This window comes from Martes martes (assembly GCF_963455335.1).
Source record: "Martes martes genome assembly, chromosome: 1".
NCBI lineage: Eukaryota > Metazoa > Chordata > Mammalia > Carnivora > Mustelidae > Martes > Martes martes.
In genome coordinates, this window is record NC_137888.1 from 208,287,963 (window position 1) to 208,303,201 (window position 15,239).

The window sequence follows — 15,239 nt, forward strand, 5'->3', positions numbered from 1 at the left end:
TTTTGAAATGAAAAAAGTAATTAGATAAATTTAAGTTACTTAAAAGCGGCAAAGACTAATTATGAGGAACCTAATGGCTGGCTGTGTGGGCTGGGAGGTATTTGGCGGAAAAGCAAAGAAAGCTTCATGAAAGAGGAGTTTTTAAACTGGGTTTTGTGCAGAATGGGGTGCGTGTATCCATTTATGAGGGCTGCCATATTTCAATAGCACAGACTGGGGGCTTAACAATAGAAACCTGATTTCTCACAGCTCTGGAGGTGAGAAGTCCAAACTAAAATCAAGATATTGGCAGGGCCGTGCTGCCCCTAAAGGCTTCAGGGGAGAATCTCTTCCCTGCCCCGCGTGGCTTCTGGGGGTGTTGGGGATCCTTGGCTTCTATGTGCATTACTCGAGTCTCTGCCTCTGTTGCCACGTGGCCCTCCTGAGCACCTGTGTGGCTCTTTTCTTCTTAGAAGGACACCAGTCGTGGGATTTGGGACCCACCCGAATCAAGTGTGACCTCGTCTTAACTTGATTACAACCGCAAAGACCCCTTCCAAGTAAGGACGTGTTCTCGAGTACCCGGCGTTAGGAGTTCAGCACATCTCTCTAAGACACACAGTCCAACCCACAACTTAGGCAGGACCTGTTTCCATTTACAGAGACTTTTAAGGACCGGTAAATTACCCAAATCCCCAGATCAAGCCTTGGTGGTGACAGACTGCTGTCCTCACCAGAGAACATTCTAGACTGCTACTGGCCACCTGTAGCTCTTGATCCCTTAAGTACAGCTGGTGAGAACCAAGATGTGCTTCATTCTAATACATCAAATCTGGAAGTCCTAGTACCAAAAAGAAAGGTGTAAACTCTCTCCTTAACATATATTTATACTGATGCTATGCGGAAATTATAATATCTTGGATCTGTTGGGTTTCATAAAATCTCCTATATCTTTAAGGGGTGCCTTAAATTTTTAAGGGGCGCCTGGGTGGCTCTGTCATTAAGCATCTGCCTTTGGCTCAGGTCATGATCCCAGGGTTCTGGGTTCGAGCCCTGCACCAGGCTCCCTGCTTGGCAGGAAGCCTGCTTCTCCCTCTTCCATTCCCCCTGCTGTGTCTTTCTCTCTCACTGTGTCTTTCTCTGTCAAATATATAAAATCTTTTGGGACACCTGGGTGGCTCAGTGGGTTGGGCCTCTGCCTTCAGCTCAGGTCATGGTCTCAGAGTCCTGGGATCGAGCCCCACATCGGGCTCTCTGCTCAGCAGAGAGCCTGCTTCCCCTCCTCTCTCTCTGCCTGCCTCTCTGCCTGCTTGTGATCTCTCTCTCTCTCTGTCAAATAAATAAATAAAATCTTTTAAATATATATATATATATATATATATACACACACATATATATATAAATCTTTTAAAAATGTATTTTTAAGATCTAAAGATCTAAAGATTTCCCACAATTATAATTCCAGACCACAGAGAAAAATCAGAGATAAGGATAAGTCAAGGTGGAGCGTGAAATACAACACAGATGACAATACACAGCTAGTACAGGCCTAGCCTGTAGTAGGTATTCAATTAACATTTGTTTCTCTCTCCCTTCCTCATGAGTGCTGGGATTGAGGGATGTGTCTCCAGGCCAGGGATCAGGAAAAACTTGCTCCATAAGTTGGCGCGTGAACCAGATCCTCACTGTAGCTCTTGGGCTTATAGAAGAAGATTAACATGGCCAATAAGCATAAGGTGCCAGCATCATGCTAAGGTGCATTCCTCCCCACAGCTCTGCAAGGTAGGAAGTGTGGTTGTCCCCAGTTTACAGATTGAGACACTGGAGCCCCAAGATGCAAGGTGACTTGCCCAAGGTCATTGGGTGGTTGGTGAAAGAACCAGCTTTTCAGGGTGGCTCCAGCAGGAGTAAGGATGGGGACCCTCTTGCCCAGGGACTGAGCTCTACCCCAACTCTCTCTCCCTCCTCCCCACGGGGCATTCTAACCTGACCTGAGACCTTCAAGAGTCTCATTCCTCTCTGCCACACCCTGTGGATGCCTGCGGGTCTGGGCACACCTTCCGGAGCTGCAGAGACCGGGGGGCAGAAATGTCCCAAGTGGGAAGGCCCTTGAGGAGCCACCCTGGGGTTCTCAATGCCTGTGAGGTCAGGCAGGTGATAGACATGAAAGAGGGGTCCAGCCACCACGCCTGGCCCGCTGCTGCCGAGTAGAATTTGGTGACCAGGAAGGAAGTGGCATCCTGCGAGATGTCTGCTGTGTCCCGTGCCTGGCTGGTAGGACGGGGTTGGTGCACAAGCTGGGTGGACGAACGTGTAACTGGACACATCAGCTAATGGATACATGGGTGAGTGAACAAGCTTGCGAACAGAGGAAGGAGTGAATGAGCCAAAGCACAATAAACAAGCAAATGAGGGCAACTGAAGGTTTTCAAGAAGAAATCATTTAGAAGATTAAATCAGTTCATCCAAAACCGAGCTCCGAACCTTCCCACAAACCCATCCACACTCACTGGATGGCAGCTCTGTCCTTCCAGGGGCTCAGACCCAAAACCTTGGCTCCTCCCTTTCTCTCACACCCACACTTGATCCCGCAGTGGGTGTTGACATCTCCGTTAAGTAATACATCCCCAGTCTGCCCACTCTTCTGCTTTCTCTGCCACCTTGGAGCCAAACGGCGTCATTGCTGGCCTGGACCAGGGCTGTCGCCTCGTCTCTGTTCCTGCCCTGGCCTTCCACAGTCTGTCCCCCCCATGGCTGCCCAGGGGTGCTTGTGAGCACCTGGGTCAGGTTCCGTCCCTCCTCTGCTCAAACCTCTGTGGTCCTCGTCTCCTTCAGAGCAAAAGCCCAAGTTCTCTGCACAGCCCATAATGCACTGTTTGTTCCACACTGTCCCCTCCCTGTCCTCACCACCTCCTTCTCTCCCCCTCAACCACTCCACTGCAGCCGTACTGGTTTCCAGGTGCCACTCCCCAAATATGCCAGGCAGGCATATTTCTGCCTCAAGACTTGTTAACTCTTCCTACAATACTGAGGTGATTTAAGTCAACACCTTCACCTTGACCACTTGACCTAATACGGCAGCTTGCCCCATCGCCCTTCCTGGGGTTCCCCATCGCCCTTCCTGGGGTTCCCCATCCCGTTACACTACTGTTCCTTTTTCCCCAAAGTATTTTGTAACTTCCCTCACACTACTAATTTACTTTTTATTGTATTTGCTGTCTGTCTCCCCAAATGGAGATTGGGCCCAGAAAGCCAGGGCTCTGTCTTTTAACTAGTGTATCTGGAACACCTAGAATAGAGTCTGGCACATAGTAGATGTTCCACAAGTAAACGTATATGCAGGCAGATCCCTTGGAGGCTCATTCCTCGGTGATCATGCCTAAAGTGAGGTGTCCATGAAAACTAGGGTCCGATTCACACCTCTTCCTGGAGGCCTCCCAAGCATGCAGCTCTGCTGCTTGCCTCTGCACTGAGGGTCCTGAGCTCATTCCTCATCCCCCCTGTGGGATGACCCCCAGAATCATCAGATGTGACCAGGAGAAGGAGACACAGTAAGTTGACTCCAACCGTGAAGAGCCGTCTGCCTACCCCCAACATCCAGAGCGCTCATTGGTTATTTCAGCCTTCTGGTTAACTCCATCTCTGGAAAGCTAAACCCTGGGTCAGGCTCATTCCCTCGGGCCAGAGTGCTCACCGGGGACGCTAATGGATCCCCTGGCCAGATTCCGTGCCTGGGCCGCACATCAGTTAATTTCCTCCACAGGAACACCCTGACATTCTCCATCCTTTCCTTGGCAGGGTCTCCCTTCGCCCGAGCCAGCATTAAAAGTGCCAAGCTGGAGAACTCGACTTTTTTTCACAAAAAGGAGAGGAGGATGCGTTTCTACATCCGCCGCATGGTCAAAACTCAGGCCTTCTACTGGACTGTGCTCAGTCTGGTAGCCCTCAACACGCTCTGTGTTGCTATTGTCCACTACAACCAGCCCGAGTGGCTCTCCGACTTCCTCTGTGAGTACCACCGGCCCTGCCCCCGCCCGCTCCCCAAGTTCCTCCTTATACCCTTTCCCCTTGTCCTCCTCTGCTGGCGTGTGTTCCTTCCTTGGCTCATGTTGACTCTGTCCTTTCAGTTGGACGTGTCTATAACTGCTACCACAATATCAGAGCCCAACTTCTTTGGGCCTGGGGGCTGGAAGCTGGAATTCGGGCCACCAAATACTACAGTGGTGCTTTTTTAGGAGAGAGCCATAGGGGTGAAAGGGGCTTTGGAAGAGAGACAGAGCAGGGTTGAGACCACAGGACAGCCAGATAGAGACAGAAACACACGTCTAATTAATAGGCATATTTCTGAGGATGTTAAAATAAGTAATTTGTGGTTGAGAGATGGGGATGTTTTCGGGACAAGGAGTGGCCCTTATGTTGTCTCCATTCTCTCTGCTCATTTCTGACACTCCCGGCTTCTCTCCTCTTCTTTCAAACCTTCTGCTTTTCCCCCCTTTCCTCTCTTGCCCTTGTTGACTTCCTTAAACCTAGAATTCATTTCTAGAAGATCTCCTCCAACAAGTGTGAGGGCATCTTTCTCCCTCGGTGGGTACAAAGACCCCTAAGGAAGGCTTTGCCCCACTGGGCCTATTCCCAGATTCCGGGAGTTAGCATAAGACAGTATCAACGTTGATGGCCAGGTGGAGGTGAGGAGAAGCAGTGAAAGGTAGGGAGACTTCTGACTAAGATTTAAAAAACAAAGAGTTCTGAGGAATCAATAAGAATAGTGTCTGGGCAGTGAGGAAGGCAAGTCCATGCCCTGGCTCTGACTTCTGAACCCCAAGAGAAGATTTCCCTAAACCTTTTTGCCTGCTGGCTACTCTCCTCCCGCATGTTTGTGAACTTAGGTCTGTGGCTTCTTTCCTCTTCTGACCTGATTGGGAGTTCACCCAGACAGCCAGTGGAGGTAGTCTAGTCTTCAGGCTAGAGAGGCCCGGAAGCCTGGTCCAGGTCATTGTTTCCTTGTAACCTTTCTTGTTCTCAGTCACATTTGTTGACCCCTCAGGACACCCCCCAGGGACCAGCTCTCCTTCTGAGAGCCCTGACCTAGTTCCAACCTTAGTAATTGCTTTGGTCCCCCTGGAGTCTTACAAATGAGGACTCTTTACTTCTTGTCTTAACCTCCTCTGTAGTCTATTTTTAATCTCCTATGTTCTCCACACTAATCACTTTGCTCTGTCTGTCCTGGTTCAGGAGCAGGGGGCTGGGACTTCCTGCCCTGGGACTCTGTGTCTGTAATGGTCCTCTAATTATCCCCAGTTGAGAAAACTGAGACACAGAGAGGTTAAGCAACTTGCCCAGGGTCACACAGCTAGTAAGTGACAAAGCCAGGATTTGAACCTAGAATCCAAGTTGTGTCTGATGACAGATTCCTTCCCTGGTCACCAGGTGACCTGGATTCTCAATGTCTGCCCTGCTCTTAACTCATCATGTGACCCTGGACAAGTCACTCCCATCATCCATCAGTTGAAAATATCTTCATTTATAAAGCACCCTTTTCTTTTGTTTGCCACTAAGAAATAAAGCAGTGCTACCATCTTAAACTGGGACATGTCAATTTTAAGATATACCCCAAATTCACAGATGTCAAACTGAACAAAAGTGTTTGTCTTGGAATCAGTGAAGTGTGGTAGTTCCTTGGGGTCTTGAATTTCTCATCTGGAAATTGGAGTTGACGGCCCTGAAAGTTCTTCCAGACCCACCAGTGCTTTAGACAATTCTCTCAGGTCTTGTGCATTGCCAGATATCAGGTTTCCATGGTAACTGGGAAGCAAGCACCTCAGAAACTCTTAAGTACTCCGAGAGTTGTTTCTGGTGGTTCTTAGAATACACCAGATGTTGGAGACAGATTTCCCTCACTGATATTTTGGCCTGATGATCCTGGAGACCCTGATTTCCTTCAGATCCTAGGCGCTCCCTTGAGTCCAAAAAACTAAGGGGAAGTTTCAATCAGGAATGAGTGTGAAGGACCTTGACAGTTCAAACCATCTCTTGAAAGAATGATATAATAAACACCCTTGACTTTCAAACAGAATTAGTTATGTGACCAAAATTGACATTCTTGGAAGTTTGGGTCCTCCAGCTTCCTTTCTATATGTTTTCTTCCCCTCAGACCCCGCCATATCCCCCCTTCCCATCCACTGGGTGAGTATCCACACCCTTCCTAATGACTCATCTTCCTACCCTACCAAGAAACCTCTCTGAGAAAGGGTCCTGAAATTAGCCATGTCTTTGCTGGAGCAAACAAATTACCCTTATGTTACCTCTCCCCAGGGCATTTACACCGTTATGCCTTCTCAACAAAGAACAAGCATGCTTTATCTTGTTCAAGACTTTCAGACATCAGTAAGACGGGATTTTTCCAGGGGACCTCAGATGGGTTTTCCAAGTTGGGATTTGAAAAGCTGTACCTTAAATGGGCTGCCCTTGAATCTCCAGCTAAATCCCCGACACAAGGATTACTAAAAGGACACCATTATGATTTCTATTTCTGTTTTTCCTTGCAAGCTCAGGAATATAAAAGTGGATTGATCATCATTCTTAGATTATGACACATGGGCATCCTGGGGCCATTGTTATTTTGTTAGTTAGTCAATTAGTTTGTTAGTTCATTAGTTTTAAAAACATGGTAAGCACCCAGGAACCCAGCAGCCAGCACAAAACCTAGGTCCTTGGCCACATCCCATGTCCAGCCCTTCTCACTGAACCAGGGCAAAAACTACAAGGTGGAAAGCCATGGAACTTTTCCTCACTCCTTTTTAAGATTAGTCAGGCAATGGTGGGTTGGAGGGTAGGGGGGTGGGCAATTGTTGTTCCTCCCCTTTAACAGAGGAGAAACTGAGGCCCACGGAAAAGAAGCCTTGCATAATCTTTGGCTGAGGCCACCAACAACTGTCCTCTGTCCCTGCCTCCCAGGCCAAAGCAGGATGGGATAGCTATTAACAGGAAAGTCAGAGCCACGTGGAACCACCCCCACTTAACCTCCTCTCTCTTTCCCCCCACTCCTTTCTAGACTATGCAGAATTCATTTTCTTAGGACTCTTTATGTCCGAAATGTTTATAAAAATGTACGGGCTTGGGACGCGGCCTTACTTCCACTCTTCCTTCAACTGCTTTGACTGTGGGGTAAGTGCTCTGCTTGGTAAGGAATTCATTTCTCCAGCTCTTACCTAGCATGGCTGAGGCCTGGGGACATCAGAAAGGGAATGATAGGGATCATCCCTGGATGGGAGAGACTCCGCTGAATGCGGAAGGAATGAGAGGGCAATCCCAAATATTGGTGGAGATGCAGAGCTCCCAAAACGTTTAGCCAACTGCCAATGGGAGGGAGGTGTGCAGACCTTCCTTTGCAGGGCAGACTTGGCGATTCTAGGGGTTCACGCAAGAGCAACTCACAAGAATGATCTGTGTGGCTGTATTTGTGACAGTCCCAAACCGAATGACCCAACATCCCTTTGCAGTAGCACAGATAAATAAATAAGTTGTGACATAGCCATATGATGGAGTTCTCCACGGGGATGAGAGACAACCAGCAACAGTCACACCCAACAGCTGGGTGAATTTCACCTGCATGGTATTGCACAAAAGGAGGCAGACCCTGACAAAAATCAGTCCATACAGCATATTTCTGCCCATGGGAGTTCAAATGGATAAAATTAAAGTGTATTGGCTAGGGATTATGCTTGAAAACTTTAAAAAGGCAAGGACCTCGAAAACATTATGCTAAGTGAAAGAAGCCAGACCCAAAAGGTCACATACTGCATAATTCCATTTAAATGAAATGTCCAGAACAGGCAAATCCATTGAGACCGGAAGCAGATTAGTGGTTACTGGGGCGGTGGAGGGATGGGGGCAGTGCTCATGGGGTTGGACTCCCTTTTGGAGGCGAGGAAAATATTTTGGTAACTGGAGAGAAGTGAAGGTCACACAACGCTGTGAATGTGCTAAATGCCACTGAGTTGTGTGCTTCAAATGGTGAGTTTTGTCTTATGTGAATTTCACTTCAATTTTTTTAAAAATGCTAGGAAATGGTTATTACAAAATTCAGGATGGTGGTTATCTCTAGGGGTCTCTCGAGGCTTCTGGGGTGTTGACATGTCCTATTTCTTGATGGAGATGGCAGTTACATGGATCTTCACTTTGCAGTTGTACATTTCAGGAATTCTTTGCTCGGTGTGACCTATTAATCAACTTCAAGAAAGGGATAAGAGAAGTCTGAGACCCTCCCCCTGTTTCCATCCAGGGGCTAGCTTGGTTGGATTCCTGCAAGGTTTAGAGCCGGGGCATGTTTTCAAGGTCCCTGGACACAAGACCAGGTTCTCTGTTCTAGGTTATCATCGGGAGCATCTTCGAGGTCATCTGGGCAGTCATAAAACCCGGCACATCCTTTGGAATCAGCGTGTTACGAGCCCTCAGGTTATTGCGTATTTTCAAAGTCACAAAGTAAGTCCTTGAAGCTCCCTGGCATCCCAGCAGGGGTGGGGATGGGGACCAGGGCTGGAGCCCCCTCCAGCGCGGTGGGAAGTGGGCTCAGCTCTCCTGTCCTCACCGCCCCTCCCCCACCTGGCCGCTGTTGGCAGGTACTGGGCATCTCTCAGGAACCTGGTCGTCTCTCTTCTCAACTCCATGAAATCTATCATCAGCCTGTTGTTCCTCCTCTTCCTGTTCATCGTTGTCTTCGCCCTTTTGGGAATGCAACTCTTTGGCGGCCAGTAAGTGCTGAGCAGATTCCCCAACTTCTGCTTGCCTTGGGTCAAGTGCCCCCAGACCCAGGTCCAAAGCAGGAGACTCAGGCTCACCTCCATCCCTCAGACCACCCTCTGCATGGCCCAGATGTCCAATGCACTCACTCCGATGTGTGGGGCCCCGGGTACCAGTCAGGGGGTCCTTCTGGAGAACAGAGATCCTGGAGATGTTGCCCTGGAGACAGTATGCTGAGCCAAGCCCTCAGAGCACCCAGGGCAGGGCCAATGTGAAATGCCTGTGTCCTCCCTGCAGGTTTAATTTTGATGAGGGGACTCCTCCTACCAACTTCGACACTTTTCCAGCAGCAATAATGACAGTGTTTCAGGTACGGTCTTCACCCATCCCCACGGGTAGATGCCCCTTGGTGTCAAAGATTAACGCTCCCATTCAGTATACAAGGGGCTTCCTTAAATCCCTCTTTCTCTGCTTTGCCTTGCCCCTCTATTTTAAAATACAGGCTTTATCATTAATTCAGGTATGGTGAGGCCAACAGATCAGTGGACCACTGCCATTGGACAGACAGTTTGTTATACTTGCAGAACCCAAGAGAGGGAGTACATGCTTGCCACACAGGGCCACACCGGGAAGCCCCAGGGTGGGTCAGAAAGCAAAGGGAGGGGGGGACACGAACCCGAGGCTTTGATTGTGGTTTCTGCAGGAGGGATTGGCGAGGCAGGCTAAGCAGGTTCAGAATTGGCTAGTTTGAATGATCTCAGTGGGCTCTGGGCATCAGGGCTGTCTTGGGTTGGCTGGTACCCGCCCTGAGTGCCTAGGGCAGGGGATTTTGGGCTCTTAAGAGCCTCTGGAGAAAGTGGTTGGGAGTACAGGCTCTGGATTGACTGGTTTGCATTTGAAAAGTGTGCTCACAAGCAAGTTGATTACTATTCCTAGGAATTAGCCAGCCCTAACTCCCTCCAAGGTCGGCAAGCCATGTCCCCCCATGTCAAAGCATCAGAATAGAGGAAGTAAAAGACAGGCTGTAGCAATAGGCCCATCCTCCTCCACTTGGAAGACATCCTGATCCCATATTCTAAGGCAAATAGACCTTTGAGTCGTCTCCCCAAACCAACTTCTGCACCGATGTGGACATATGCCCTGACATCTGGGACTATCCTAGCTGGGACCACCAGAGCCTTTCTGGTAGTTTCTGCCTCTTTGGGGTGAGGGGGACAGAGAGTATATGGAAAGTATGACTTCACTCTCTCCCACTCCTGGGAGGGTAATTTCTAAATGAGACCCCCTAGACCAGGGTTTGAAAGGGCAACTGTCTATGAAGTTCTGAGCCCCCAAATGCATGACTGTTAGCAGCTGTAATCACCACCCATGTATCTTTAGCATAGGGCTTCTTGTCCAAGAGGGATTCTGTCCTCCAGGGACACTTGGAAGTTCTGGAAGCATTACTGGGTGTCACAGCTCTGGGGGAGGCATGCTGCAGGCCTCTGGTGAGTGGAGGCCAGGGCCGTGGCTCAGCTCCCCACCGTACACAGGACAACCCCACCACGGAGAGTGACCCAGCCCCAAATGTCAGCAGCACTGAGGCTGAGAAGCCTGCATTAACGGATTGACATTTTTGGAGTTCTTTCACATTTACTTTATCCTTGTGAAAATATTATAAAGGAGGGAAGCTGGATTTTTTTTTTTTTCCAATGAGCATGGCTGTCCCTTCAATGCATCCCATAAGCATCTGGGTAACTTATCTTAGTTCCTGCATCCCCATACCTCATGCGTCCTCTGGTCACTGGCTCCTGCGCTGCCCCCAGGCCCAGCAGTCCAGAAGGACTAGTGACTATGTGGTTTAAATGACAGAGCTTGGGAGGCTGGAAGTGCGTGACCAGGGCGCTCACAGGGTCTGTTCCTGGGTAGGACTCTCTTCCTGGTTTATGGATGGTCACCTCCTTATCTGGCACAGAGAGAGAGACAGAGCGTGTTCTCTGGTGTCTATTCTTAGAGAGAACGGCGTCGATCCCATCCCGAGAGACCGACCAGTGTATGACCTCACCTACCCCATCCCCAAATACTGTCCCATCAGGGTTGAGAGCTCCAAGCAATGCATTTAGGGGGCACGACTCCCATCTGTAACAAATCCCCTTATCGCACCAAGGAAGACAGAGTTGCAGAAAGATTTGTGGCTCCCCCAGGGTCACCTTTTCCTAGAAGCCGGGCAGAGGGCCCCTCAGGACAGGGATGGCCCTTCCCACTCACAAACAAGATGAGACCCCCCCACCCAAGACAAGGGCCCAGGAAGAGCCACCGCAGGCAAGTTCCAGCCCCCCAGCTGCGTCTCCGCGGGGCTCGTGGCTGAGAGGGGCTGGCTGTGTGTTTCTCCGTCCCCTTTCAGATCCTGACGGGCGAAGACTGGAATGAGGTCATGTATGACGGTATCAAGTCTCAGGGGGGCGTGCAGGGCGGCATGGTGTTCTCCATCTACTTCATCGTGCTGACGCTCTTCGGGAACTGTATCCTCCGTGGGGGAGGTGGGGCAGGCCTGGGCGGCTGGTGGAGCAGGTGGATGGGAGGGGAAGGCTGCTGGGGCGGGGGGCAGGGGGGCAGTTCCTGGGAGGGTCCGAGTAGCCAGGGTCCCAGTGGTGGTGCTTTCCCTGACTCCAGCGCCTGCAGACACCCTCCTGAATGTGTTCTTAGCCATCGCAGTGGACAATTTGGCCAACGCCCAGGAGCTCACCAAGGTGGAGTTGGTGGGAGAACATTTCTCCCTGTGGCAAAGTTACCACCCGCTCGTGGCAGATCAGGACTGGGTTGGGTGTGGGGGGTGTGGACAGGGTTAGAGCTTTCGCCCTGGATGCACTGGGCCAGGGAGGAGGCCCACCCTCTCCCCGAAACAGACTGTCCCTCACCAAGCGGATTCCACAACAGAGGAGGTGGAAGGTGGTGAGGCAGCAGGTCTGCCCCAGGAAACAGATGGCAGACTCCACTGGAGTGCCCCTTATAGGGAGTGGGCGGCATCAAGGGACCTCCAAGGAATGGTGTAGCCCCCCGGCTAGCAGGCACTGTCACCACCCTAGAGCTGAAAGGATGGGACAGATAGACTATAACCCGCATAGGGTCCTGAGGCTCAATGCCGGACCCGGGAGCTTGGGAGCTGGCCAGACTTTGCCTCCAAGTGACTGGAGTAAAGAATTAATTGATGCTCACAGTGCCAGGCATTGCTGCCATCTCCCTTTTGCAGAAGGGGAAACTGAGGCTCAGAAAGGCAAAGTCACTGGCCCCACATGGTAGCATAATAACAGGTACTATTTATAGCATCACACAACGCATGTCAGGCACTCAACCCGGTTCTTGCTATACAGTAAGTGCTCAGTAAAGGAAGCCTGTGTTAGTCACTAGGCATGATCTGGCCCTAGAGCTTTCATTGGACAGAGCTGGTAAAAGGAAGGCTCCAGGGGCACCTGGGTGGCTCAGTGGGTTAAAGCCTCTGCCTTCGGCTCGGGTCATGATCCCAGGGTCTTGGGATCGAGCCCCGCATCGGGCTCTCTGCTCAGCAGGGAGCCTGCTTCCCTTCCTCTCTCTCTGCCTGCCTCTCTGCCTGCTTGTGATCTCTGTCTGTCAGATAAATAAATAAAATCTTAAAAAAAAAAAATCTTTAAAGGAAGGCTGGGAATCCAGGCCTGGCAAGCTCCAGAACCCGAGTTTTCTACCTACAGGCTCTGCTGGCTTTCTCTGGAGCTCCAGCTGAGCAGGAAAAGATACAAAGTAACAACCACAGTGAGCGATGGGGATTTACTCTGCTTCCCATTTCACAGATGGGAAAGCTGAGGTCCAGAGGGGTTCAGTGACCTTGCCGCATAACTAGGAGCTGAGAAAGGAGAGATGCGATGCCCTCAAGGAGCAGAAATGAGAGAAGAGCAGAGGAAAATGAAGTCAGGAGACAATTTTGGGAGACGGGGCTGAGAACCATCTATGCGAGAAGCCCAGTTATCACTCCTATCAATAATGTTGAATTGCCCTGGGCAAAACTTTCTGGCCGATGCCCCTTCGAGCAGCTTCAGACTTCCCTGGGATGGGTCCAGCTCAGCTAGGCACAGAGGAGGCAACATAACTTTCAGTCACACAGCTCACCCCCTTGGGAGAGCCCATCAGCAGGGCGGTGGGGAATGGTTATACAGGTTGTGCACTGCGCAAAGGAAGCCAGGCACCTTTTTTTGCAATTTGAAAGGAGGGTGTTGGGAAACAGCCCCATCCCATTAAGAGAACATGTGCAGAGCCTTCCTGTCCGCCCAGGAGGGCCAGGCCTGGGGCATCCCTCCGCTTCACAGCCCCATCTCCCCAGCCTCGAGGTGTTGAACCGAATTGAGTGGACGCTGCCAAACCCTCCATCTGTTGGCCCTGGCAGGAGGGAGAGAGAGTTTCCCGGGCCTCCCCCACCCCGCTCCGAATGGGGGGGGGGGCGGAAGTCTCTGCTACCCCAAGCACACGGCCCCAGGCCTATCACCATGGTGCTGGCTGGCTGCAGGGGCTGATCGGACCTTGTGCTCATCCAGGTTCCAGGAGCCTATCCTCAGAGGTTGTCTCCCGGGAGGGGGTGCGTCAGGAGGCTGGGAGCAGGGGAGCAGGGGAGCAAGAGAGGCAGGATCGTCTGTGAAGAACGGACATTCTCTTCCAGACCCACACGGTTTCCTTCATTTATTCCACAAGCATTTCTTGGGCCTTTCATACGAGGCAGATACCCTGCTAAGCCCCTGGGGGGTTTCATCTCATTGAATCTTCACAGAAACCCCAAGAAGCAAGTGTACAGACGGTGTCATTCATCCAAAAGCATTTGTTGAGCACCTACTGTGAGCATGGCCTGTTCTAGGAGCCAAAGACATGGCAGTGGACAGAAGAGGCAGAAATCCCCGCCCTCACTGGGGCTGATATTCCAGCGGGAGAGACCGACAAGAAATAAAATTGTCAGATGGGGAGATGTGCTGGGGACATGAGTGAGGGAGGGAAAGTCGGGGAGAGTGGAAATTTTAGGTGAGGCTGGTAAGGCCCAGAGAGGAGAGGCGACTCGCCTGACATCAACCGTAAGCGGAGGAGCTGGGGTCTGAAGCCAGGTGGGTCTAGAACCTGCGTTCTTTGCCACATTCACGGCTGCTTAAACTTGACCCATGCTTGGTACTCACCGGGTCGCTTGTTGAAGATGCAGATTCCAGGGCCCAGTCCGGGCTCTCCCAGGGGCCTGGGAGTCTGCATTTGCAGTGCCACTAAGGCGGGTGGTCCAGGGACTGGGCTCTGAGAAATGCTGAGCAAGGTGCCAAGGAGGAAGGGAGGCCTTATGAGAAGGGGTGGCCGGCCGGGTCCCACCTCCGTGTTGTCACTGGCAGAGTGTCCTGATCTGACCACTTCCCAGGTGGTAAGGTTGCTGTTTGCCCCCCAGAGATCCCGCACAGGGGGAGAGGTGCCCTGCCGTCAGCATGCCTCTTCTTACGGGTGGGTTCATCTCTGGCCATTTCTTTCTCGTTGCTTTTTCTTTGCTTTTTCTTTGTTGGCTTTTCTGTTTTACGAATGAGGCCCTGCATGAAGGCTGAAGAAGGATTTAAAGCCCCAAAACATCTTTTTCTGTATGTATTTTTAAAACCTCTTCCCCCATCCTCCTCCTCTCTGAACCTAACCGGCTGAGAACATAAGCTCCTCTCCTGATTCCCCTTCTGGAGGCTGTCGGCAGTGCATGGGATGGGCCATGGGACTCCGGGGCGGGGGGGGGGGGATTTTCTGCACGTGGGGGCTAGTCAGTGTTTTTGAAAAGTCTTGGTTCAGAGAGCACAACTCAGAGGGTAAAGCAAGAGGAAAATCTCTGCCTTCATTTCTGGCTCATTGAGACAGGGCGCAGAGAAATCCCCGTTGTGGAAAAGGAAAGGAGGTCTTTTTCCTTGTTTTCTTCTGGCTGTGTGCCAAAATAGGGTTAATAACGAGCTGGATGTCAAGGCTGCACATCAAGGGGGTGGCAGTGCCCTTGACCAACATTGGGCTCTTTCCTATCTGTGGGCCTCAGCTCTGGGGTGTCAACACCCGGGCCGCACCTGCTTCTACATATTCCACGTGTTTCCCCTCATTAGCCATAGGGTCCGAGGGGAGGCCCCAAGGCCTACTTCCTGTTTTGTGAATGGGGACTCCATGTGTCTTTTAGGATGAGCAAGAAGAAGAAGAAGCAGCCAACCAGAAACTTGCTCTACAGAAAGCCAAAGAGGTGGCGGAAGTGAGTCCCCTGTCAGCGGCCAACATGTCCATAGCTGTGTAAGTGCCCCCAAGTCCAGAATGCTCTCCAGGCTCCTCAGCCCGTACCCCCTCCCCATCAATGATGTGGGGGTAGGGAGCAGTCCCCAACAGGGTTGAGCTTTAGAATGAGGGACTTCTGCTCTCCCACACCCTTTTACTTGATGCATAGTTAATAAGCACCTCCTTTGTGCCAAGCCCTATTCTAGATGTTGGGGATATAGCATTAACAAGAGGTTAAGGGGTGGAGGGCCCTCTACAGCTGG

At 51.0% G+C, this 15,239-nt stretch overlaps 1 protein-coding gene across 4 annotated transcripts in view; it reads left to right on the forward strand.

The window, feature by feature from the left end:
• CACNA1A (calcium voltage-gated channel subunit alpha1 A) overlaps nt 1–15,239 on the forward strand; it is a gene marked incomplete at its 5' end in the record, with an annotated part of 211,930 nt that overhangs the window by 121,940 nt on the left and 74,751 nt on the right. For 3 of the 4 annotated variants that reach the window (XM_080796328.1, XM_080796331.1, XM_080796330.1), the window contains 8 exons: nt 3,778–3,987; nt 7,031–7,143; nt 8,348–8,460; nt 8,598–8,729; nt 9,016–9,088; nt 11,102–11,219; nt 11,380–11,447; nt 14,888–14,994. In XM_080796328.1, coding sequence (XP_080652454.1) covers nt 3,778–3,987; nt 7,031–7,143; nt 8,348–8,460; nt 8,598–8,729; nt 9,016–9,088; nt 11,102–11,219; nt 11,380–11,447; nt 14,888–14,994 — 934 coding nt within the window. Of the gene's footprint in view, nt 1–3,777; nt 3,988–7,030; nt 7,144–8,347; nt 8,461–8,597; nt 8,730–9,015; nt 9,089–11,101; nt 11,220–11,379; nt 11,457–14,887; nt 14,995–15,239 lie in introns of all 4 variants that reach the window. The other variant, XM_080796329.1, reaches the window with a different exon arrangement.